Source organism: Theobroma cacao, chromosome 2 (assembly GCF_000208745.1).
Source record: "Theobroma cacao cultivar B97-61/B2 chromosome 2, Criollo_cocoa_genome_V2, whole genome shotgun sequence".
Taxonomy (NCBI): Eukaryota; Viridiplantae; Streptophyta; class Magnoliopsida; order Malvales; family Malvaceae; genus Theobroma; species Theobroma cacao.
The window spans coordinates 32,639,833-32,666,903 of NC_030851.1; the positions used below are offsets into that span (position 1 = coordinate 32,639,833).

A 27,071-nucleotide genomic window follows, 5' to 3' on the forward strand; every position below is an offset into this window, starting at 1 on the left:
TAATATTATATTATTTTAGCCTTTAAAAAGGTCAAAATTTCCAGAATTCTCTTCTTCTTCAAGCCGTCCAAACCAGGAGAGAAAAGGGGGAAAAGAAATAAGAACCCTAGCTGAAAATTTTGGGGAAAATCAAGAGAAATCAAGAAATCAAGCATTAAAAAGGTAAATTTCATTGATTTTCCTTGTGATTTTCACTACCCATGCATTTTTTTCTCATTTTCATGCAAAATTAGAAAGTGGGTATGGACACCCATGCTGGCCAAACCTCCATGGATGAGTTTTGAGCTTGAGTTTTGGTTGATTTTAATTGAATTAAGTGATTTTAATTAGGCTATATTGAAATATAGCAAAAATAAGCTAGAGAAATAATTTTCTCCCATTGAAACCCATTATGCTGAATTTTCTAGTGGAATATTGGTTGCTGATCTTGATGTTTATTTGAGAAATTATGATGAATTATGAGCCTAGAAAAATAATGAGAATTTTCGGAGCAAAAATACGAATTTTTACCCACTAGGGGTATTTTCATAATTTACTGTCGGGACTGATGATTTGCTCCACACTGAGGGATATTAAGTCAATTTGGGTGCAATTGAGGTATAGAAACTGAAAAAAAAAACTAATTTGGAATTTAAATGGACGCGTATATCGAGTTATCGAGTAAAAGACTGAAATAGGCTAACACCGCGTTTAGGCAAAATTTTGACATTTTGCACTTCATATCATGCATTAGTAGTATAAATTAGTTTATTTTGGTTTAGTACCAAAGTAGTAAACCTCTTAATTGTGCAATTTATCAAGGTGACGAATCCTCTAGCAAGGGCAAAGAAATCGCACCCCCATGAGTAATAGTTAGAGTACCCGAATTTAGTTTTCGAAAATAGTGAGTAAACTTATTATTACCTTAATTATCTAGAGTAATTTTATTCAAATTGATGATTTTGTGAAAATTACTTTAAATGGTGAAATTTCTTATTTTATGAGAATTTTATGAAATAAATTGAATTTATAAAATAAACTGAATTTTTATAAGTTGATTTGAAAATTAAATGTTGGATTTAAAATTAGAGTAATTGGAGACCAAAGGATTTATTATAAATTATGATTTAAATCAGTTGGCTTATGATATTATGGCATGATTGGCTGCTTTGATAATTATGTTGAAAAAAAAAATATGAACTGTTTGCTTTGCTTTGATAAATTGATTAGTAATGTAATTGCTATGCTATGCTATTGAGATTTGATTAATTGGTGGAATAAAGATTAGCTACTGTAGTGGCGGGGTTCCGTGGATCAGCCTATTAGAGGGGCACGGTAAACTCCTTTATATTCTCACCTCGATCGTAGAGGCGCGTAAGGTATCTTCTAAGGTGGGCTTTTTGAGTGCACTTCACGTTAACCACCACGTGAAGTGAGACTCAGTCGACGCCAAGAACGGCTGCTCTTTTTTTTCAAAATAAAAACAAGTTTTATGATTATAGAAAATTTTTCACAACCTTGGCGGACTCGGTTGGATACCCTAGTCCAGGTGTCCTTGAGTACAGGATTTGGCATGAGTCAAGTTTTGAGAAATTCACGAGCCATATTGATTATTTGAATAAAGTGAATATTCGTGTTGTGAAAAAAAGAAAACATGTTAGAATGAATTATTTTGATTGTCTCTTTTTACTCGCCTTTAGATTGTTTAGGTGATGTTTGCTTACTCACTGGGATTATTTAATCTCACCACCATTCTTTTCACCCATTACAGGCCCTAAGTAGTGTGTAGATAATTGAGTTGGTCGTGGACTACAGTTGGCTCTACAACCTCACCAGCAGTAGGTTCACTGTCTTTACTACTTTTGTTCATTTGTGGGCTCACGTGTCTCTGTAATTTAAGTTCATGTTTTGACTTACTGTATTACACTATGTGTAAATTTACTTTGCTTTCACGTTATAAAAACTATTTACTGTTATTTCTATAAATATTGCCTTTCAAGAAAATAGAATATTTTTATTGAATATTTATAATTTGATCAATTTTCGGAAGTCTTGGCAAAAAAAAATGCCCTTGTGAGGTGTAAATCGTTTTTCTATTGTTTTAAAAAAATAAAAATAAAATACTCCTCTTAAAATATGATTTATGGAATGATTACTCACGGGGGAAATAAGAAAACAGGTACGAAAGCCTTACGATGTTTCGATCAGTATTCGGGGTATGAATGCCTATCGAGACGTCGCGACGGTTGTCACGGGCTTGATGAGAATTTCGGGTCGTGACACATTTGGTGTAAATCAGAACATGGATTAAAAACATCGCCTAGAGTTGTTACACGCCATGCATCTATAACATGTGATAACGTTATTTTAGCGTGTCACGACATTAGTTATTTTAGGGTAGTTCATTTAACAAGTCAATAATTTCACTGATTAACATGTCACAAGCTATGGGTATTTTAGCCCAGTTCGTGTAAGGACACAGTAATTATAGTAATTGGCGTGTCAGCGTTGGCGTGTTATAATATTTTACGTTATATGCATGGCGTGTTACAACATTTTACATTATATGCACGGCGTGTTACCACATTTTCCGTTATATGCATGGTGTGTTATGAAATTTTACCTTATATGCATGGTGTGTTACAACATTTTACGTTATATGCATGGCGTGTTACCACATTTTACGTTATATGCATAGCGTGTTACAACATTTTACGTTTTATGCATGACGTGTTACCACATTTTACGTTATATGCATGGCATGTTACAACATGACTGACAAATTCTAGAACACGGCATGTCATGTAATGTGTTAAATGATTGACAAATTATTGTTGTTTTCAAAATTTCAGTGAGATTCTAATTGTGCGACTTGTGATAAAACACAGTGGTCAGTGGGTGGATGGCATTTACAAGGGTGGTGAGTCAAGAATGCGGGGGGTTAGGAGTGATTTGTCGTTTGTGGGATTAATGACGCTGGTTAGTGATTTGTCGTTTGTGGGATTGATGAAGGTGGTTAAAGATGTTGTTGGGGTAAACTAAAAAATTGGCGAGATTGAGTTACATGCATTGATCAGTACACCCGGAGAGCTATCACGGCCAATTATCAAAGACGATGAGGATGTTGCATTAATTCTGGTAGAACAAAGGAATGTTCCAACTGTGTATGTCAGCATTAAGGGACGCTAAACAAATGTTATACCACATGAAGAAGCTGAACAACATGGTAAGCAGCTCAATCAAAATGAGATATACAATGCTTCACATATACCACAACATTCGGTCCATAACCCACAACAATGGCAATTGGCATATGCACAAGAGTTTGTGCAGCCTGGTAGACACACGACATTCATAAAACAGTTGGCTGCACAATTTCGATCAGGATATGCATCGAAATAATTAGTTACTTGTGTCCAACAAATGAAATGATCGGGTGAAATTGTCTAGGGTGTAATGGCATTTCAAATGAGAATGCGACACTTGAGTACAACACTGTGACGTTAGAGGGTGACACTGCGACGCTTGAGGATAATACTGCATCTGATGAGGGAAATGAGGATTTGTTCCTTGCTGGTGAAGATAGATTTGATGACAATTCAGATAATGGGCCTGATGAATGGCATGATGAGAGTTCAGAAGAGGGCTAGCTTTATGATAGTGACATTCCAATTTGCAATAATGTTGAAGGCAAAATGGAACCTGTTGGAGGTGTTGATGTAGGAGATGTTCAGTGTGATGACCCCACATACAATAATCCCATCACTGATGAGAACGGGATTCATTCCCCTAGTACATTGCTTCATGACAGTTATCAGGAAAGGAAAAATGCAAGGATATCTCGTGCGTGGGTAATTCCAGGTGCAGGAAGGTTCTCCTTCCAAACAATTACAATTGAGGAGTCGACATGTGTCGATGATTGCTTATACAAAGGAAGAATATTTTCCTCGAAGGTCGAGTTGAAACGAGCTTTAAACATGTTGGCTCTAAAAGAGCAGTTTGAGATAAGAGTAAAAAGGTCATGTAAAGCTCGTTATGAGGTTGGTTGCAAATACAAGGCATCCAAGTTCAGTGTGCGTGCAACGAAGTTACCTGAAAGAGGAGAATTTTGGCAATTTCGGACGTTCCACAAAGTACACACGTGTACTGTTGATGGTTTGTAAGGGCGATTTGCAACCACGAGTGCGAAGATAATAGGTAAACTTATGTCACACAAACTTCAGGCTAATGGAGCAGCATTGAGGCCTAAGGACATAATCGGTGAGATGAGGGTTCAGTGGGGATTGGAATGCCTGTATAATAAGGCCTAGCAAGCGAATGAGTATGCGGAGAGGCTTTTTTTTGGTCCCCCGAAAGAGTCATTTCAACTACTACCCTCGTATTTTTACATGTTGGAACAAGAAAATCCCGACACAGCCACTGCAGTGGCTACTGATAAGGCAAAAAGATTCAAATATTGTTTCTGGGCATGCGGGGCTTGTATTCGGGGGTTTAGGGATGTAATGTGTCCTACGGTTGCAATTGATGTGACACATCTGAAATGCAAGTTCAAAAGTGTTCTGTTTGTCATTGTATGCAAAGATGCGAACGAGTGCGTATATTTAGTTGCATTTGGTATTGGCCACGTTAAGGACGAAGACTCGTGGACGTGGTTACTTAGCAGGCTGCGTGATGCGATTGGTTGTCCTGGAAATACTATGTTCATTTCTTATCAGCATCTCGACATTAAAAAAGCAATCCAAAATGCATACCCAGAAGCGCACCACGATTTATGCGGGTACCACTTGAAGAAAAACTTTAAAAACAAGTTCAAGCGCGATGACGTTTCTATGATTTTCACCCTTGCTCGAGATTGCTATAAGGTTTCCCATTTCAACAGACATATGAACTAGCTCAAGCAGATTCACGCGGGAGCCCATGCTTACTTTATGAGAAAAGGCCCTGTGAGATGGGCACGTGCCTGTTCACCGGTAAGGCGATACCAAATAATGACTTCCAACATTGCGAAATGTGTTAACTCATGCTTGAAGCATGCAAGACAAATGCCAATCACTATTTTGATCAAGTTCATTAGAGACATGTTCCAACGTTGGTTCCATGACCATTACGAGGAGGTTGTCAAGGTGACCACGCCTCTTAGCCTTGGGGTTGCCAGGTAGTTGAGCAAATGGTTCAATGATGGACATCGCTTTATGGTTAAACCTATCAACCGAGTGGAGTTCGAAGTTAAAGACGGAAAGATGGACGGACTTGTAAACCTGTCCACGAAGATGTGTTCATGTTGTGAGTTCCAAATAGATTTACTACCATGCAGCCGTGCTATTGCAGTAATAAGGTCAGAATATCTTTATTTCTTATTTGAATCTTAATTGACATAGTATTTACATTGTGCTTGAACATTGAGTTCATTGTATTTTTCATTAAATGCAAATGTGAAGCCATTGAATTTTACGATAACGACTACAAGACAACCGTTTTGGTGGAGGGTTATACGGGGTTCATTCACTCGATAGGGCATCCTAGTGAGTGGGACATCCCTCTTCATGTGAAACAAATTGTCATTTTGCCACCACCTTGGCGAGGCCAAGCGGGAAGACCTAAGAGGAAAAGGATTCCATCGACTGGTGAAGGCAGTTGAGCACGGAGATGCTCGCAATGCAAGAGGTACGGCCATAACAAACAGAATTGCCCATCACCATTTGCAGTTCCATCCACAAATTCGCCACCATCTCCAAGTCAATTAGCGCCTCCAAGAGTGCACCGACTGAAAGCATGTTCAAGTTGCAGACAAACCAATCACACACGCAACAACTGTCCAATACGAAAGACAATGTCTAAAAACTAGGGTGTCTTATGGATGAAGACAGCTTGTTGGCCTAACTAAATGTGTATATAGATGTGTAGCATAGTTTCCTTTTGTAGATGAGTCTTTATTTTTTTTATTAATTTTGTAGATATATTATTTGATTATTCATTTCATTTTGTCCGTAGTTTTGAATATTGAATAGACTTGTGAAGTCCATATACTGTTGCCTCCTTTCTCACATTTTATTATGACTTGTATTAAACAATTAATGATTTAATTTAATTCCTTTCTATTTCATTTGATTTAACCTTTTATGTTCTTACAATCAAATCTCTTAAGAGATATAAAATTAATTCATCTAACTTTAGTAGCTTTCTAAATCCTCATATTCAATTTGTTTTTGTAATTTTTTAATCACAACGTTTATTTTATCTTATTAATACCTCCATATAAAACTTTAAGCCAATCACTTAACAAAATAATAATAATAATCTTGTACCAAGGAGTTTACTTCAAAGGATGCAAGTCTAGAAAGAGAAAATTTTGGACTAATTAAAAACATATGATATGAAATTTAATATTAAAACACAAGATTGACCAAACAAATTTAAAAAATTTATGGATCATCCAATCAAATTTCATCTATGAATCATCATAATTAATTTTTATTAAATTAAAATATTTAAAAAATAAAATTAAAATATAAGGACCAAAATTCCTGCAAAATATATTATGCTAAGTTGACACGTTGAGTGCATGCAGACTTCTGTAGTGACACACTAACTTCTTGCATTATTGTAGGGTGACACGGCACACCCCATCTTGTGGTGACATGCTGACTTCTTGCATTATTGTAGGGTGACACAGCACGCCCCACCTTGTGGTGACACGCTGAGTGGAACCAGATAGTTAGTGTGACATGCTGAGTGCATGCAGATTTTTGTGATGACACGTTGACTTCTTGCAATATTGTGGGGTGACACGGCACACCCCATCTTGTGGTGACACACTGAGTGGAACCAGATAGTTGGCATGACACGCTGAGTGCATGCAGATTTCTACGATGACACGCTGACTTCTTGCAGTATTGTGGGGTGACACGACACGTCCCATCTTATGGTGACACGTTGAGTGGAAATAGATAGTTGGTGTGACATGCTAAGTGCATGCAGATTTCTGTGGTGACACACTAACTTCTTGTTATATTGTGGGGTGACACGACATGCCCTAATTGTGGTGACATGCTGAGTGGAACCAGATACTTGGCGTGACAAGCTGACTTGTTCCAATTTTCAGGGGTGACACTCCATGCCCCAATTATGTGACATGCCACGTGGTTGTAGTATTAATTTAAAGGTAGTGTGCTTGAATTGAGAAAGAAAAAGTAATGTATAAAATGTACGAATATTAAAATTAATCAAATTAATTGTATATACAAAAAATGTACAGACAAGGGTCGATATGTTCAAGGTTAGCTCTCACAACTGTTGGAAAAAATTTCTAGAGCGTATTGACGACGCATATTTGCAATCATATTCTGCTTAACTCTAATCGATTCCAATTGTAAAATATCGTCAATGTACCCTATCATGAACATACCGCAACTGACACTATCATCTTGTCGATGCACTTGAGCTTTTGGCAAATGAATTTCCAATGGCATTGGCGTCAAATCCCGTGTCTTCCGACGTGTTTTGTTGAAATAACCGACTTGGTGGCAGATGATTAGCATAATTGTCGTAAGGGGTGTCATTTGAGCCGCTCGCACTTCATTATCCTTAACATCCGAAGTTCTTGCGGAGTCCACCACCTTGATTGCCCACCTCACCAAGTCGATCTTCGCTACCATCCAATGCCCACCCACATTGCAAGGCGCGAGGATGAAATCGACATCTTCCCATTTTTTCCCATATGTCAGCTTCTCACCCTCCACGTACGCTTGCAACTTATCTAGAATTTCCATAGTCGACCGGGCATCTTCAATTGGAAATGAGGTGTGTAGCATATGGATGGTGTCCTGTGAAACATGTATACATTAGCTTACACTTAATGTAATAAAAAACATAGTATTTTCAGAATTGAAAAATTTTCAAATAAACTTACGAAGAATATCGTGTCAACCACACATGCACGGGTAGTGTACAGCTTCGACTTCGGCCCTGTCATCCGCTTATAAAGTACGCTGAGGCATGCGTCTATATGTTCACTACTCATTTCTTCTTTGGGATCTTCTAATGTTGTGAAAAAGTCAGCCCTTGATCCTCTAAGATCCCGACGTTACTCCTGCATATGTAACAGAATGAGTTTAAAAAGCTTTGGTGGATTAATGTTTCATTAAATAACAATATTTACAATGCTATTTATGAGTTTACCTCGCGTACTCGTCTTTCTTGAAAGCTTTGTACGTTTCAACCGTTGTCTTTTTACATCCCGACGGCTCACTAAGGGGTTAACGTATGGGCTTTCCCTATATTTGCTTGCCATTTTCACCCGTGTCTACTCAGTTGGGTCTTAAATTTCTGCTGCACGATGATGGACATCAGATGACTCTGGTGATGACAACCGTGAGCCCCTGGCTTCAGGAGTGCTTTGAGGAAGATGGTCCCCTCTTGCTGTTGCCTCCACTAATGCATCGGCCAAAAGAAGATCCTCTCCTTCAGCCACGACTGAGTGAATGTCCCCCTCCCCTCCAACAGATGCATCGATAACCAGATCGACCTTAGGAATAGGGTCTCCCTCAGCACTAGTAATGTCATCGTAAATGTGCACACCAGGTTCATCATGGTGCCCATCATCAGCATCATCGTGGTCCTCACCAGCACCGTGAGATGAAGGACTACCCTATAGAACGAGACAAATGGAAAAATTTCTTAGCTCATATAATATCACAAACCATAAACCGAGAAACAAAAATAGAACTGCACCTACTAAACGTAAACGACCAATATATGAGCAAAGATAGAACAACATACTTGTGATTTCAGGCCGTCTAGAATTCAACCAACGACACGGTCCTCAAACATTTGCATCACCAGAGTCAACGACTGAATTGAAGCCTTCAGCTCCGACATGTCTTTTTTATACCGGTGCATGATCCGTCGCAGTTAACGCTTCGTGACTACTTCGTCATTGACTTTTGTCGAATGGGTCAACTGTAATAACATATATTACTATTTTATTCAATAATCATATATGAAAGTGTTGAACATTACTCGTTAGAACTTTAATATCCTTACCGGTGGCTCGTTACCACTTTGGGTTGAGCAGGACCGATTTGTGGTTGAGGAGTTGTGGTTGCCTCCCTCAACTACAATAATAGAAATTAATGTGTTACTTGATAAACATATGTGAAAATATTGAACACAAATTGTTAGAACCGATCTTACCGACGGGGTCGTTAACACTGTGCGTCTGAGGAAGACCTCTCATTGGTTGAGGAGCTGTCATCATATGGTCCAATTGCAAACACAAATATGTTATTCGATAATCACATATGAAATTATTGAACATAAACCGTTATAACCGTCTTTACCGGCTCCTCGTTATCATTGTGAGTTTGAGGAGGACTTATCGGAGGTTGTGGAGCTGTCGTCGCATGGTCCAACTGCAAACACAGATATGTTATTCTATAATCACATATGGAATTGTTTAACACAAACCTTTAGAATCGTCCTTATTGGTTCTTCACTACCATTGCCATAGTCGTCACCTTCCTCCATAAACTCGAGGATCGACAGCAGCGACGGTGCACCTCCGCTTCATGGAACTAGTGGCTCTTTTCTACTTCAAGTTTCTCCTCTTTTCCCTCGCACTTAAGCCCTAGTCCATCCCGATCCTCCATGTGCCCTATTGGCACATATTGGTGGCCCTCAAATAACGGGACATCAATGTCCACAAAATAATCTCAGTTGGCCTCATCCGGGGTGGGTTCCAAGGTCTCCACTACCACAACTATAAAATAGGGATTGCGATTAAATTTTTGGAAAAATTATTATACAAATTCATAGAAAAAATCAGTAGTTGTTCACTCACTTGTTGAGATGACTCCAACATCTCAATTGCATTGTAGAAGTCTTTTGGCTTCTAGTTGCATTGCCATCTGCACATGTGTGGGTAGATGTCCTTCGGAGTAGAGGGGGCAACTATCTTTCACAAGGCCAAAATTGCCTCCATTGCCCAGAACTGCAAGTCAAATGTAACTATTACTAGACTGTAAATGATAAACGATTGCAACCATAAATTATTATGTCAAAAGGAAAATGAAAAATGTTACGTGATAGTACCTGTATCACCCACGTTAATCCCTAAATGTTGTATCGTAAATGATCCTTCTGCACATTTCAGGAAGGCACTTCGAACCCCTTCAAAAGGTAGTCCAAGGTCAGCCTCCAAACGTAATGACCCCATGGGAAGACATTCCAAGCGTCGATGTCCTCCACCAACGACAAGAGCCAAAACGTCACCCGTCTATCGTAATCTTGACCAAATAAAATGTTATTTGTGATCAAGATGACTACCATCTTGGTCGCGTCTCTCGGTCGCTCAAAGTTGCCTCAGCGGAACGTATCAAGCAAGGCTTGTAGCTTAACACTCTGCTGCCCGTTCTAGTATCGCGCATGAATTTCATCTACAACAACCTCGTACGATCCTGTGAACACATCCGGCATTCAACGAAACTTCAGTTAGGTGATAAGGCAGAACTCTTGCTTTGATATGTGCACCTTACTTTTCCCAATGGAAAACCATAACTCATGCTCCATTGAATCTGTCATAGTGATTCGACGGATCATGATGTTATGTAGGTGACCAGCGGATAAGTAGCCTTGAGGATATACGTCCAGCAGCATTTTGAAGCATGTACGCTTCACTGCATTGTACTCCCTTTTCTCTTAGAGGGTCTTGTTGATGTAATGCAGTTGCGACCATTTACAGTGGGTGTTAATAGCGACATTGAATGCCCACTTCTCCCTCAGCATAATAAGCAAACTGTCAAGATCCTCATACTGTCTGGACTGCATTTGCAAAACATGACACACATGCACGAGTGAGTTAACCCATAATATGGTAATACGCCATGCATATAACGTATAATGTGGTAACACGCCATGCATATAACATAAAATGTGGTAACACGCCATACATAAAACGTACAATGTTGTAACAGGCCATGCATATAACGTAAAATGTGGTAACACACCATGCATATAACGTACAATGTTGTAACACGCCATGCATATAACGTAAAATGTGGTAACACACCATGCATATAATGTAAAATGTTTTAACACGCTATGCATATAACGTAAAATGTGGTAACACGCATGCATATAACATAAAATGTTGTAACATGCCACGCATATAACGTAAAATGTGGTAACACGCCATACATATAACGTAAAATATTGTAACACGCCATGCATATCAAGTCAAATGTTGTAACACGCCAACGCTGACACGTCAATTACTATAATTCTTGTGTCCTTACACGAACTGGCCTAAAATACCCGTGGAGTGTGACATGCCAATCAGTGTAATTCTTGACCCGTTGCACGAACTGCCTTAAAATAACTAATGTCGTGACAAGCTAAAAACCCCAAAAAGTAATTTACCCACTACACGCCATATCTGTTGTATTTCAAAACTTTGGTACGACCCTAAAACCGGGAAGAAAACAATTTAAACATAACAATTGAAAAAGATTGAAAAAACACGAACATATCACACAAACCCAGCAAAAAATCAACGAACAGAAGAAAGTTTTAAAAGTTTTATTTTCAGACTGACTGACCTCTTCACTGATAACCGACATTGTTGTTGTGGTGTCTTCAAGCTTGCAAAGAAGAAAGTCAAACACTCTGCTATATTTGGGAATGAGGAATGAGGAAGAACATAAACGTTTGCGATTTATGGAAAATATTTAATTAAAATGAAATGGCCTCACAATTTTCTCCATAAATATTCATTTATTGAATTCATTTAGTTGAAGTCCAATCGGTTTCCTCGTTATTTGCCTGCTTTTTTTTTCCTTTTTCAAACCATGTCATGTCACCCATCAATTGCCATGCCGTGTCACCCACTCTAAACCTAGTGGTGTCACGGATCTCTATGGAGTCTGACAAACTCTGAATGCTGGTGTGTCACAGATTCCCTCCATGGCATGTCACAGATTCCCTCCATAAAGTGTCACCAACTCTAAACGTTAGCGTGTCACAGCCGTATCACACATTCCCACCATGGCATGTCACAAATTCTAAACCCTGCAGTGTCACAGCCGTGTCACACATTTCAACCATGTCGTGTCACAAACTCTAAACCCTGATGTGTCACAACCGTGTCACACATTCCCACAATGTCGTGTCACACATTCCCAACATGTCATTTCACAAACTCTAAACCCTACCCTACCACAATTGTCTCACATATGGCTTGTTGTAGCACGACCACTTCGTGCTTTGGATTCACATCTTTCTCTTTTCGATTCACCACCGTATCAGGGATTTCTAGTTTCACATCATTCTCCAAACTTTCGATTCATCACGACCGGTTCCTCGTTCGGTTTAATATCACTTTTCTCCTATTATCTGAATACCATGTCCAAAATCTCTGAAAAACCATTTCATACAATATTATTTTGTTTTGCACAAGTTTCGAGAAAAAAATAGATGTTTTGCATAAAATTAGATGTTCGCAATTTCTTTACATATTTATTTTCTCATTTTCTGCTTGTTTGAGAGTGCGCCTCAACTAAGATGGCTCATTAAGGGTATTTTTGTCCCAAAATCTATTCTTGTAGTTAAAAATAGTTAAAATTATCTAGAAGCTTATTTACAAAAACACTTTATTTTTAAGAGCTAAAAAAAAAAATTTCCCCTAATTTGAATAGTAAATGCTTGGATATGAGTAAAAACATAGGTCGCAGTATGAATACTTAGTCAATTCTTATAAAAAGTCTCTTACATAAAAAGTAACCTACTTTTATACACATTGTAAATCGTAATAAAAGTTAGAAAAATTTAACTCGACCTTAATTCAAATCTATCCAAAGTTATATATATGTGTGTGTGTAAATTTCTCATTATAATTGCGGAAAGAGACTAATGTTGAGTACAAATGAGAAAAAAAAAAGAAAGAAAAAAAATTAAGAAAGGTTTGTTTCTTAGCTTCCGTATAAGATACATACTATACTTATTAATAATAAAAGAAAAAGTATGGCACCAATCTGTGACCTGTCCGCGTGTAAGGAGAAAGCCAGAGACAAATCGTCAGTGTAGCTCAACAATCCCTGGCTGCCCATACAACCTACAAATTAGGGTTCAAATTAGGAGGGAGCCAAAACCACTTTTTCACCCATGTTTATCCCCCACGTCTCGTGAACGTGAGAACCACTTTCCCTGCCTCAAGCCCAGCGTTAGGGGTCCTCATCTAATGACTCAACAGTCTAAACTGCCTTAACTTTTGTTACTTCACTCCAATATTTTATGTCTACTTCTGTATCGTTTCTTCATTTTTTTTGGACTTTAAAGTAGTCTACCTAGCTTAATTTCTATAATTCTTTAAACCAATGCTGGCTGTCCTGGAATATTTAAAAGTAAGTTTCTTTTTGCTATTAAACAAGCAGAATGTTGGTGAGAGGTGCCTCTCAGAGTGACCGCTCAAGTGGCCAACTTTCATTTGTCTGCAACTTAAAACCTAGGACGACGATGACCTGCCTCCAGTTTGTGCTCTTATCTTAGCACATTTTTCATCAAAAAGTTAGGAATAACAGGCATTTGTGAGGTGGATACGTTTTTGTTTTTCATTTTAATAAATTCGTAAGTGTTTTGTAGTCCTGCCAAAAGTTATGTTCTTCAAAGAGATAAAATAAAAGTTTCAATAAAAATTGGTGAACCCTCTAACAGAATGAAAAGTAGTAGCACAGTAAAGGTACCTCCATTATCAAACTAGGGGTGTCCAGATCATTATCCATTAGAAAACTATCCAATAATACAGTAGGCGACTAAGTAAAATTATCCAATCAAAAGATATAACTTAGGTTGCTTTCTTTATCCAACTTCCATTAAGCCAAATAATGGAGTGCCCTTAGGTATACATATGCATGCTAAATGAGGCAATGGCTGTAAGGAAACAGTGAAAGAAAGATGAAATTATAACAGAGCAGATGCAATCATGTATTGCTCTGGTACGGAGAAGAGAAAAGCTAAAAACAGAGAGGAATATGTTAAAGGTTCATTGTCTTCATTCAACTATGACCAAAATGTTTATACAAGTTATACGAGATTACACCTGTTAATATAAGAGACAAGTGTTATAAAGCTAACCATGCACAACGACACCTCATAACACACTGGTGTACAACACTTAACAACCAGTACAATGAAGCAAAATACATAATAGACAAAATGATAAAGTCGATGCATGCTTTAACTCTAACAATGGCGACTAAAATCACTTATTGCCAAACAAACTGTTAAACTCTAGTACTATATCGCTGAGGATTTTATCCAACAGTCACTAATTTTGAACCTTGATGCTATACCTACATTATCCACTGCTTACTTGAAAAGAATTAATCACTACGATGGAAAAAAGAAAAAAGAATTAATCACATTTATTAATTATCTTATATTCCTAATTGAAGGGCCAGCTTTTGCGTACGATTTCCAGTCCAAGTGGCTAATGTTTGCACCCTGGGGGTTAACAGGGGCATTATTTAACAAGTTCAGATTTAGGGTACCCTTGCAAATTAGAACCCAGACAAGGCTATTTTTGTAAAACTGGCTTTATATAAACTGTCTTTTAACTGCCTCACCTTCCTTGTTTCAAACAGAGTATACCACCTGAGCTCCCTTCATCACTTGCTAACTAGAAAGAAAAGGAGAAAGCTCGAGATGAGGAGAGATAAGAGTTTATATCTTCTAGCACTTGTGGCTATCATGTTTCTTGTATTCATCACATCTTCTATAACCTCAGTCGAGGGAAGAAAGCATAATGTCAATAAAGGCAAGCCTCATAAGCATCAAAAAGATAAGAACCACAAAGGTAACGGCGCTCCACACTCAAGCCCTGCACCAGCGCCTCTTCCTGGTTACGACTATTATCCAACTGGTTCGAACATTTTTGATGTTTTGTCTTTTGGAGCCAAGGGTGACGGAGTTTCTGATGATTCAAAGGTAAAATTAGTGGTGCAAATAAATCTGTCTTTAGAGAAGGAGACGATGATTTAGTAGTGACTTAATGTTCTAAAAGTTGTAATGCTTGAAAATGTCAACTAATCAACAGGCACTTCTAGCAGCATGGAAAGCTGCCTGCAAGGTGCCTGGGGCTACAGTAGAAATTCCATCAGAATTCAAATTCCTGGTCAAGCCCTTAACTCTTCAAGGTCCATGCATGCCTAACCTTGTTTTTCAGGTATGCTTTCTCTTCTTTTTAGCTGATCTCCCTCACCCTGACTCTCAAAAAGTATTTTACCTAAAAAGAAATAAAAACGGCAAGAAGTATATTCTGTGTCAGATTTTAATACTATCTCTCTTTACATTAAAATGCCCAATGCACGAAGCTAATCCGGATGGAATTCCAACAGATAGATGGAGCTCTGTTAGCCCCCCCAAAAGTGGGTTCATGGCCAAAGTCCAGTTTGTTTCAATGGATAAACTTCAAATGGATCCATAATTTTACTATTCAAGGTACTGGAGTTGTTGATGGTCAAGGCTCTCAGTGGTGGACTCCATCTGATCAGATTTATTATATTCAGGTTAATTATCTATACATACCATCTTATTTCTTGAAACTTCGAGTTGAAAGATTTTACAAGTACCTGAAATAATAGCTAAACCTCATTTTTAATGTCCCTTTTGCAGAAAAAATTCAAACACATTCCAAATTGGAAACCAACCGTAAGAGTTCATTAATCTTTTACAGCTAATTAGCTTCTTTTTAGTGCGACTATTTCACTAGTCACTGCTATGCCAAATTACGATTCTGATTTACTTTGGCGGGCCGTTACAGGCTTTAAGATTCTACTCAAGCTACAATGTGACAGTTCGCGACATCCAAATCATAAACAGCCCTCAATGCCACCTAAAATTTGATAGCTCAGGTGGTATCAAAGTAAACAACCTTACAATTTCTTCTCCAGAGAGTAGTCCAAATACCGATGGTATTCATCTGCAAAACACTCGAGATGTAGAAATTCTGTATTCCAATATTGGCTGTGGTAAGGTCCAAAAGAAATTTTTCATGATCAATATTCATCTTAAAATAGGACACAATGAATATGCATACTAGCTAGTAAGCTACAAAAACAAAGTTAATTGTGCTTTGTCGATACATAACCAGTAAAATATAATCAGAGCTTGAGATAGTGCACAGCACGTTATACTTTTTCAGTGAAAAAGTTACTCATCTTATAGTGAAGACGTATGATTGGTTTCAAGACCCTTTAAACGGTATAATAACTGTCACACCAAACTAACTTTTGAAACAAGCATGGACAAAAAGTAGACTCGAGCCTGTGGGGGCCTAGACATGATTATTATTAATTTATTATGTTTTGCCAAAGTTTAATACACTAATTAATTATATGGGTTTCTCTTTTCGGCAGGAGATGACTGTGTATCCATTCAGACAGGTTGCTCGAACGTTCATATTCACCATGTTAATTGCGGCCCTGGTCATGGGATTAGGTAAATTAAATTCCATGTTTGAAAGCCAAATATGAGTACATAAAATGCTTGCTTCAGCAATATGGACTAATTTTAATGTGGTAATGAAATCTGACACTTGGATATGCATTTTCCTTACAATCACAGTTTGGGAGGGCTGGGGAAAGACAAGAGTGTTGCATGTGTCTCGGATATAGTTGTTGAAAAGATCTCACTGCTGAATACACTAGCTGGAGTTAGAATCAAGACTTGGCAGGTACAAAGTTTCTGCATGCAATAAGTATTGTAAACTGATTTCTTTTTCAAAATTGGAGTAGATGTTACACGATTGCTTCAACTCTTCATTTTTTTTTCTAAATTCTTGTATCTGACGGATATGGATATGGAGTACAACCCTTTAAATCCATGAAAAACTTCGATGAAAATGGAACATATTGTGTCAGATACATACCCATATCCGATATTCACCTCCGAACGAGGGGCACAGTAGATTTCAGCTTTCACCAGGCTCAACCTCAATTTTGGAAATTTTATGATACAGGGTGGTATGGGATCTGTCAAGAACGTCTCATTCTCCAATATTCAAGTCTCTGACGTAAAGGTTCCTATAATAATTGACCAGTACTACTGTGACAAGAATGTTTGCAAGAACCAAACAGGAGCCGTGGCAATATCTGGTGTTACATATGATCAAATAATCGGAACTTATTCGGTACAACCGATTCATCTTGCTTGTAGCAATGACATCCCATGCACTGACGTTGATCTTATCGATATTCAATTAAAACCCTCCCTTAGATATCGAGGTTTCCATCAAGCATTATGTTGGAACTCTTATGGGAAATCACAGGCCCCTTTGCTTCCTTCAAACATAGACTCTTGCCTAAGAAGGGATGGTGGTTCAGTCAAGAGAATAGCTAGATCTCGCGAGCATGTTTGTTTTTAGCTTAGAAATTATAATAGTTAGGTCAGGTTTAATGTATTGGCTTCTTTTAATTTGCGCCCCGTTTCCTAGGTTTACATATGCTGTTTGATGCTTCCCTTCTACAATTTTTTGTCACTGAGAAGGTGATGCTTTGTAAAAGAATGTAATTTGTTTTCCGAAGTAATTAATGTAGCCTAGCTAATTGGTGTTTATAAAGTAAAAAGAATATGGTACAATTTTCTAGTGATCGTTGTTACAATGGCAGAGCAAAGTATAAGTTTAATAAGGAACGATAATCTAATGTTCACAATGATGGCATTCGAATTTACAAGGTAGGTTGAAAATTAAGGAAGCTCTTTCTGATCAAAATATCGAACAAACCCATCTAACTACCCCAAACATAACCTTTTAATTATGTAAAGAAACCACATATACTAACATATAGTCATAATGCTATTCTTCTACAATGAGATGCTAACAAGCAAATTAAGCAGTAGCTGCTTCTAGCTTGCAAATTAATCCATCGTGCCTAAATTAACTAATTTAGGTATTGGCACATGGTTCTTGTAGGTAGTCCTAGAGATTCTGGGGAAAGAGAGAGACATGAGGTTCATTATTAACTAATTTTCTTTTCCCCTTAAAAAGTAACAAAAGAGAGGCCAAACCTCAAAAATGGCTAGCCTAGGGTAGCGGAGTGCCCAAATGACTAGGGTTGTGGAAGCACAGGGGTTCCCATCCCACGAGAGTAAAAAGGAGACTGAGAGCTACGGCGTCTTAGACGACCTTTAGTCTGCGCTCCACCAATGCAACAAAGTAAGAGAATGGGGGATAGATCCTGTTTATGGGCTTACCCTCCTCAACTGGCTATATCATTGCCACGGTACAAAAAGGGGTGATTGCAAATTTTTATCCAGATGTTGCATTAAAAAAATTATCTCCAAAGGCTAAGAAAAGCAATTAAAAAAAACCAACTCAATTCGTTTTATACAGACACGAAAATAAATTGATCAAAGAGTGACAAGAATATGTTTCTCTTGCTCTAGTGGCAACAGCCACGAGCTAGAGAGCAAGGCCCTAGATGCTCAAGGCTCAAACCAACTCCCAAACAGCAGTAAGCATTCAAACATGCATCTACAATAATCCTTTTCTGTTCACTGAAAAAAAAGTTGAGAAGAAGGCAGAGCCTTGGGTTTCATGATATGCTACTGCCAGGGCTACATATCTTAATTAGTCATGTACCAGCTGGTGCAGGTTTTTTTTTCCTCCTCTTGCAGAGGTTGGTTTGGTGCTGGCTTTTTGAGTTAGTTGGGAGGGTGTTGGTTACCGAAAAGGTTTTTGGTGGTGATGGGGCTGATGGAGTGGTGCGTGCACCGTCCATTAACCCATCCCTTTTTTGAGAATCTCACTGCACGCGCATGGTTTCTAAGTACAAACTTTTAGTAGGGAAACATAAAAGGAAGACTAAAACCAGAAAGGGTAAAAGAGGAACGTGGGGCATCGAACCAGAAAGGGAAATAAATAAAAACGTGGGTCCTTATTAGTTATTCCTCAATCATTCCTGGGCTTGCCAATCTCCCCTTATGAGATTGTGGCAGCCAAGTCTCGTGTTGAGAATAATTGTAAGACTTTAAATCAAAGCGAACAACACCCCTTTAATTGGGGTGTGGATTTTCATAGTCACTGTCAAAGCATTCATCAATGGAGAATTGATGGAATGTCAAAGCCTTGAGGAGGGAGATTTAGCAATCTCATTAACTTGAATTTACATTTATGAGAATTTGTGAGAATTAGTTATGTTGTATGATGTAAAAATTTAAATTTATAAGATGTTTTTTATGAACAAAATTATAAAATTTTATAAATTAACGCAGATAATATATTACAATGGAGTAAAATATGCCAATATCCACCGTCAGTATTAGAGCACTCAACAGTGGAGACTTGATAGGAACACCAAAGGCTTAGCAGGGAGATTGTGGCACCTCTAATCCAATATTGAAAATTTATAAGGATCCATTATAGTATAGGTGTAAAACTTGAATGTATACTTGAGACGTCATAATCTAAAAGGAAAAAGTTTTGGGGTTAATAGTGTATACTAAAACATTATAACTGAAACACATGAAAGGAAATAGGAACATCAAGTTGTGATATTTTCAATACTTTTGCTTCTACATTTTTAATATTTGGGATGTGAGAATAAAATTGGAAATACTTTGAATCAGAGTTAAATTGACATTTTATTAATTTAAATAATTATTATAATTTTCATAAAATAAAAAAAAAGTTTTCTGTTCTTAAATCTAAATAGATAACCATGTATAATATGTTACAAACAGTTGTCAATCGAGATGAAATTTATAAAATGAGAAAGCGCTATTTTTCATGGTGTAATATAAACCGCATGCATAAAAAAATTGACATGTTATAAATGAACTCTAATTTTAACTAATTAAAATAAATCAAAGATCTTTTATTCGAAAAGCGAAATTGGAATCTCTCGCCCCTCCGTAAAGAAAACAAAAAAGAAAAAAGTCACATTCGTCTAAATGGGCTCATTTAATGGTTAGAAAAATAGTAGAGGAAAATCACATGTCGTGTAAATGGGCTAATTAGTATTTTTCTTGGTGAATTGAGAAATGGGCTCACTAATAATCAAAGGCCCCAATATCTCTCGGCCCAACCTTTCATCTTTTACCTCTGGTTAGCGGCTTAGCGCTCACGGTCGTTCGTTATCCATTTTTAGGATGGATAACTGGGAAAGTCTGTAGCTTGCTTTATGTATATATGTATATAATTATATACAAGACACGCTCTGACAGAAACAAAGTGTTTGATTTGTTTAACAAAGGAATATCTTCTAGGGTTTCGATACTGCGGAGGTATTATGTTCCTTCTTTCTTCACATGATTTGATCTTGCATTATAAATACACTCAAAACCTATGTTTTCTTCCATGGGCCATACATTCTGTTGCTGATTTACTGTCTTAACCAACATGTTTTACTCCTTAAAAATTGCTGGAATTTTTAAGGGTATTTCCTGTTGGTTTCTATGTGCAAGTAATCACTGTTACAACCTTAAAATGGACCATATTAGACAACTTGACTCATGTAGTTCTTTCTTAGTTTTAAACTACACTTCCATGGCTGTTGATAAAATATTTTTTGACAATTGTACACCAAGCCATTATAATAAAAAAACTTTTCGATTTTGTCACATCACTCTATCTGTTTGCATAAACGAGTAGATTTCTTTGTGCGCGGGGGGTTGGCTATGATTTCCTTCTGCCTTTCTTCGTTTTGCCATGTTATGATTCTTGGTTTGTGGGGTTTTTATTTTAAATGCAGCTATCTCAAGATGCTATCTTCCAAATCGGCGAGAATTAGTTGACTGGTGCTTGTTTGTTTGTCACTTATGTTTAACATTTAAACTAATAATAACATATGGTAACCTTGACTTGGATTTATTTATATTAGGTAATGAGTGGATAAGCTCCTCTTGATTTCTTGAAATTTATCATTGACTTAGCGGTGATCTTAGCATTTAAAATGAGACTCACAACCCAATTCAAGCTAATCTTGTGATGTTTGGGATACTGCTTTTGGTTCTCAAGCCATTTTGGGTGCTGTGATAAAATTTATGTCAATTCTGATGATAGGATTATTAGTGAAATGACCACTTTGATCTCCAATTGGAAATAGATAGATTAAGAAATTTATGAACTTAAGACCTAAGTTAACCTATTAGGAAGGATTTGCGTTAGTGAGGAGAATTATCTTTTTCTCTAGGATTGCATGTCCATATATTCGTACATTTGGTCCCTTAACATGTAATGATAAATCATTTCAACTAGTCAAATATAATATTACGTTTTGTTGTATATAGAGTCAAATCTCTTGCTTTTCAAGTTCAAAAAACGGTTTTGGTGCTGTTCACAAGAAAATTTTCAATTAATGAAAATCCTATGTAATAGCTAGGATAAAGGGTTTAAAAAACATTAAGGAGAAAACCCAAATCAGAAGGACCAAAACCAAAAAAAAAAAAAAAGAACAGAGAGAAACCCTATATAAACATAGATCTCTAAGGTGATTAATTAACAAATGTCTTTATTGTAACTTTGACTACTTGCAACCATTAACCTGCTCATGAAAATACTTTGGCATAAGAAATATAGACAAAAATTACATGCAAAGATAGTGGGAAAACTTGTGGGAGTGGCTAAACAGTTGTAGGTGGAGTACCATTAGAAGGCATAGCTGCAGAGTGTACCCTTCTTCCTCTTTCACTTCTGCTGTTATCAGCAAATTTCAAGCTTGCCTGATGTAGACCTTTTTCCTTCTCGTTTGAGCTCCATTCGGACAAGTAGTAGTCTTCTTCTGTGGCAATCTTTTCTGATGATGGACCACAAAACATCCCACCCCATTGTGGGAAGTATATTAGAAATATTGGGAGGGTGCAGCATACGATCATGACACCCATGAGAGTAATTCCAGTTTCTTTAGAATATTTGGATCCCTTGAAAAAAATTAATTGAGTCAAAATTGCACCCACATTTCCACCTCCTCCTGTCATCCCAGATATTACGCCCAAGGACCTGAAAGCAAAGTCAAGATATTTGGAGGATTAAGAGAAATAGGCTTTAAATGAGAGGCTGCACCAATTGCAATGAGGTATCAATGTAAACAGTAAAATCAGCCTTTTTCTATTTCTTTGTGCATGTGTGAAGTAAAGAAATGTCATGACTGAGAAGAGAAGCCCATTGATGTACGTCATATGATTTGAGAGGCAGTAGAAGTTCTCCATCTATTTTGTTTGTCTGGAAAGGTGATCCATCAGAAGTTTAGCATCTTCTTTTTTCTTTGGTTTGGTTGTTCTGCCCTTGCTTAATTGGTGATCCCACAATTTAACAAAGTCATAAGTTATACCCTACCGGAAAGCAAACAGACCTAAGGAAATAAGGGAGATATCGGACAAAAAAGACTGCTTGAATATTTTTCCGTTCTCACAGAGATAGTTAAAGAAAACTTTTCACTGTTTTGATCAATTGCTCATAAGTTCATTATTGCTAATATGCATATATATTATACAATGAGTTAGATGATGTCTGAGTTTGGCCCTTGCATTTCTTATTCATTGATGATGAGTTTTTGATTGAAGACTAGTCACATTTCAGTTTCTGTATAATTGTTCCTCAAATTATCAATATTGATCAATTTGCTATCATGAGCAGCAATGTGTGGCAAATTATTTGTGAAAACGATGCAGAAGTATAGTCTAGGTGAATTATGGAAACCATACCTCCGGGAAACAAAAGGAACCACTCCAAATGTAAGACCACAAGCAGCTTGGACAAAGACTGAGAAAATAATCATCACTATGATGGATGCGCTCAAAGATCCAACCTGCCCAAGAATGATACAGAACACCCCTCCCAAGGTTTGTATTATCCATAAGGCCCACAGCCTACCCCGCATTCCAAACCTGCTTGCCATCCTGTCAGAGATTATACCTCCTGCAGGTCTTGAAAACAAATTTGCTAAACCAAAGCTTGCTGCAATAATTCCTGCTGTATGGAGTTTCAGATTAAATCTGTCATAGAAATACTCTGCGATTATGTTGTCCACTGTCAACTCCACCCCAAAACAATATCCATAAGTCAACGCCAAGATCCATCCTCTGTAATTTGTAATCCCATGGTAGAATACACGTGAGAATTTATCTTTTTGTTTAGCCCCAGATTTCTGCAGCCTTTGATAATTCCCATCAGGTAAATCCTGGCCAAAGATCAGAATAGCAAAGGCTGCTAATGTTTGAAACAGGGCAGGAATGAAGAATGCAATTCGCCAAGCTGTAAATTTGACTGCACCAATGTCACGGATGACGGAAAAAACAAGGGGCATGATGAGCTGTGTTGCCCCACCTCCAAGGTTGCCCCATCCGGCTGCAACACCATTAGCAGTGCCAACTACTGGAGTTGAAAACATGGAGCTCATCCAGAATTGTGTTGACACAAAAGTAGCAAGGGAGAAGCCTGTGAAAAAGCGGACAAGGAGGAAGGAGACAGGTGATGAGGCAATGGAGGTGAAGTAAACTGCTGGTGCAGTGAGGAGGATCAGGGATGCAGAAGCAAGACGTGGTCCAAATAAGTCACAAGCAGTTCCCATGGCAATCCGGGCAAAGACTGCACCAGAGACTGATGCAACCCCTGCATTGCCAATGTCAGTTGCTGTGAGGTTTAGGTTGTCACGAATGATAGGGAGGAGGGGTGGAGCAGCAAAAGTGGATACAAAACAGGCAAAGAATGAGATCCAGGACAGGTGAAATGCTCTCATGTGGGGTGCAGCTACTGAGAATAATCGGAATTCAGTTGCCTTGTGTTCTGAATCCACTGGAAGAGCAAACTTTTGAGGCTGTGTTTCTGTAATGGTGCTGGATATTTCCATCTCTTATGCTTGGATAGAGATGGACTAGGTAAAAAGCAGTTGGAAAGATTCTAAGGTTGCACTCTTTCTTGGCTCATTTTTGAGGGAAAATTCTCTTTTATAGTGCTGAGTCTGGCACTTTAAGTCCCATGGTGTTAATTTCTTGTGACATACGCAAATCTTTTTTTTTATTTTAGCAGAATAGGATATGTCTTCTATAAAATTGTGGAAAGAATATGGATATTTATGTATTAAATAAGAACAAGTTGCCTATTGAAAGATACAAGGTAGCTGTCATTGTCTTTTGAAAATCGGTAACACTATGAAATTTCACAAAGGTAATGGTTTTACAATGTGTGACTTGGAGGATTGTGTTGTTCAGCAATGACTGTTTGATGGTGAAAAAGGCAACCTTGAAAGATGAGCAGAGCTCTGCCCATGCGCCGAGTCTCATTGTTTAACCATACCTTAATATGAAAAGAAGTTGAAAAGTTTGGAATTCAAAGTTTAGTTTAGTCTTTTAGCGGCCGATGGCATCAAACCAGAACGATTTCTGTGTACTAAATGAAGAGAACGCTAGTATACAAACATTGACTTTGGAGGTCTGGGAGCTGGGGGCCTCAGTTTCGAAACTGAACTTGGTATCAGATTCTTCTCTGACGTTTCCTTTCGTGGTGTGAAAATACCAATGTGCCCGGATCTTTCTCTAGCAGAGGTACAACCAAGTTCCTAAAACATGTGGTAATTTAGTGCTTAATGATACCTTTCCACAAGAATTGTGGGAGCCAAACATGAGTAGGACAATAATTCTGACAAACAGTGATGTGGACTAACAATAGGATATTTTTGTTGTTTCCATTCTCCTACAGTTAATGTACTTTTTGGTAAATTCAATCAATTTACATCAAATTTTTCAGAATATTGATTTCTTTACCTTTAGTGAAAAAAAATCTAGGCTAATTGGGCACTTCTTCCAATAAGGCAATAATCCAGGTTGAGGAGTAATGGCTTGAACTTGTTTAGACTGTTGCAATTAAGAGTATTTTGGTCTTTTTACATTTGGTTTTTCTTTATTAAAATAATGCATTAATTTGGTTGGGTGGGAATATTCAACGAGGCTAATAGAATCACTTAGATAATTCTGAGAATATTCAATGCCGATTACAGAATTATTGGCCAATTGCTTTTTGCTGTAGTCTTGAATCGTACGGGCCGCAGGCGGTGCCAGTGCCAGTGCCAGTGCCACGTGGATGATCCAAACTTGTAGCCGCAGCCTACAGAGTCAAAGTCAGCTATCAGTTTGCTCACAGGTTGGGCCCCCCTGCTGCCTTGCAGGAATTTCTTTTCAAGCCTCCTACCTAACAGGTGCAGCATTCATGCCCCTTTAATAATTTAGCAGGAAGGAGTTGTCCGTCGACCATGACTAATAGGAGACAGCTTTGATCCTTCGTCCTTGGACTACCTGTTGATATCTTTTACTAGCAGTAGCCAGTAGGCCAGGTTTCGGTTCATAGTCCTTGTTGAAGGAAATTACTAGCACTACGAAGGTGTCTTCTTCTTCCCGTCTCTGTCAAGTTACTGCAATCTGTGATTTTTATTGCCCACCGTTGGACAATAATATCAAAGTTAAATACTAATATGCTCTTAATTGCAGAAGCTGGACCATTCAATCAAATAAGTTGCTGACTTTTTATACGGTTGCCCCAAGCAGTTTTCTTTTTTTTTTTTTTATCTCAAATTGGATATTTTTTTTGTAATCTTGTGGACTTATTTTATTGGGTTTGGTGGGAAGGGTACTTATGTTGCGTGTGAATTGTAAACGTGGTTTACGGTATTTCCACTTTTACCTGGAAGTCAAATTTTGATCACAGTGGGGGGGACTGATTTGAATCAAAGCTGAGATTCTATACAAATAATACGGCCTTTTCATTGGTATCCGATCAATTCTTTTGAAAATTTAGGCAGCAGAACTTGGGAAAAGCTTAGTGTTTCTCAACCTTTTTGGCAACTTTAGAAAGCTCCCATTTCCCACGGATTTCGAGAGAGATCATAACAAGAAACAAAGATTGCATGTTCCTAGCTTCTGTCCAAACTTGCATAAGCATGGCCATTCTGATTTGCCTCACGTGAAAATATTGGTGTGGGATTCGGATAAAATATTAGCGTTTCTAGTTTCTACCCAAACATTGGCACAATTATTTATTGATTTTGCCAGTCATCAACTTTCCTGGTAGCACCTGACTACTCCAACTAACCTTTTCTCCATTGCCATCGGTTGAATCCAACTTACAATCATACAAGGGACAAAAAGAAAGGACGAAACAAACTTATGAGGGATCGGAATTGCAAAGCAACTTTAATGGCCAGTTAATGCGATGATGTTGCAATTGAACTTTGATTGTTTGAGTATTTTTTTAATCTTAATGCTTGAACCTCTTAAATCATATGAGCAGTAGTTTTTACAGTTAAAAACCTTGTAAAAAGCACTGTCTGGGGAATTTGGTTGTTGTGGGTAGTCGTTCAAATTCTTTGCAGATAGGTGTTGAGCAGTATCCCCATTAGCAGACCACAAATGGTGGTGCAGATGATAGATTAATTTAAAGTGTAAATACTTGTAAAAAAATGTCAGTGGAATATTAGCGGTGCATTTTCTTCACAAATGATTTTAAGCACATGGGACTTACAAGAATCTTCTAAATTGCTTCCCCATACTTGAGGCCGCGGAGAATGAATAGGAGATCTTCCACATTAAGCCTGCCAAGTCTGTCAGAGACAAAACAATACTTACTAATCAAAGAGTAGTCTAAACTCTCCCAGTAAGCATCACCTATAACGAACAATGGCATCTGAAAAATAAAATTCTCAAAAGAATGGAATAAGGAAAAATTTTGTATATGGAAAATGGAACCAAAGAAACCCTATTGACAAATGAAATTAGAAAAACCTTGTTCAAAATAATAGAACGAGAGAAAACTCTATTCAATTTTATTATGAAACATAAAAAGACAATTTATAGAGATAATCCATTTTAAATCTATTTGTAACGTAAGTAAATTAAATAAGTATTTTAATCTTAATTTTTTTGAGTGCAAGTAAAGTAAATGAAATAAAAATAAGTGTCCTAAAAGTTAAACTTACTTGTTTTGCAAGTAAAGTAATCAACAAGTAAAGAAAACTTAAATATAAAAAATATTCTAAATTCCTTAGAATACTTTTCTTGATTGTTACTTTTTTAACAACTATTGGACCTCTTTCATGTTGGCCATCCTGTGTGCG

At 37.6% G+C, this 27,071-nt stretch overlaps 2 protein-coding genes across 2 annotated transcripts; one reads left to right on the forward strand and one right to left on the reverse strand.

Moving 5' to 3' along the window:
* LOC18609518 (polygalacturonase At1g48100) lies at positions 14,608-17,607 on the forward strand. The gene is made up of 8 exons (XM_018115112.1): positions 14,608-14,955; positions 15,065-15,193; positions 15,366-15,536; positions 15,643-15,678; positions 15,791-15,998; positions 16,386-16,467; positions 16,594-16,702; positions 16,988-17,607. Exons 1-8 carry the CDS (start codon positions 14,674-14,676, stop codon positions 17,390-17,392), a joined length of 1,422 nt encoding a protein of 473 aa, XP_017970601.1. The 5' UTR covers positions 14,608-14,673; the 3' UTR covers positions 17,393-17,607.
* LOC18609519 (high affinity nitrate transporter 2.5) lies at positions 21,441-24,108 on the reverse strand. Its single transcript, XM_018114495.1, has 2 exons — positions 22,672-24,108; positions 21,441-21,967 (listed from the first exon to the last, which is right to left on the reverse strand). The coding sequence occupies exons 1-2, from the start codon at positions 23,814-23,816 to the stop codon at positions 21,592-21,594; spliced, it is 1,521 nt and encodes a 506-aa protein (XP_017969984.1). The 5' UTR covers positions 23,817-24,108; the 3' UTR covers positions 21,441-21,591.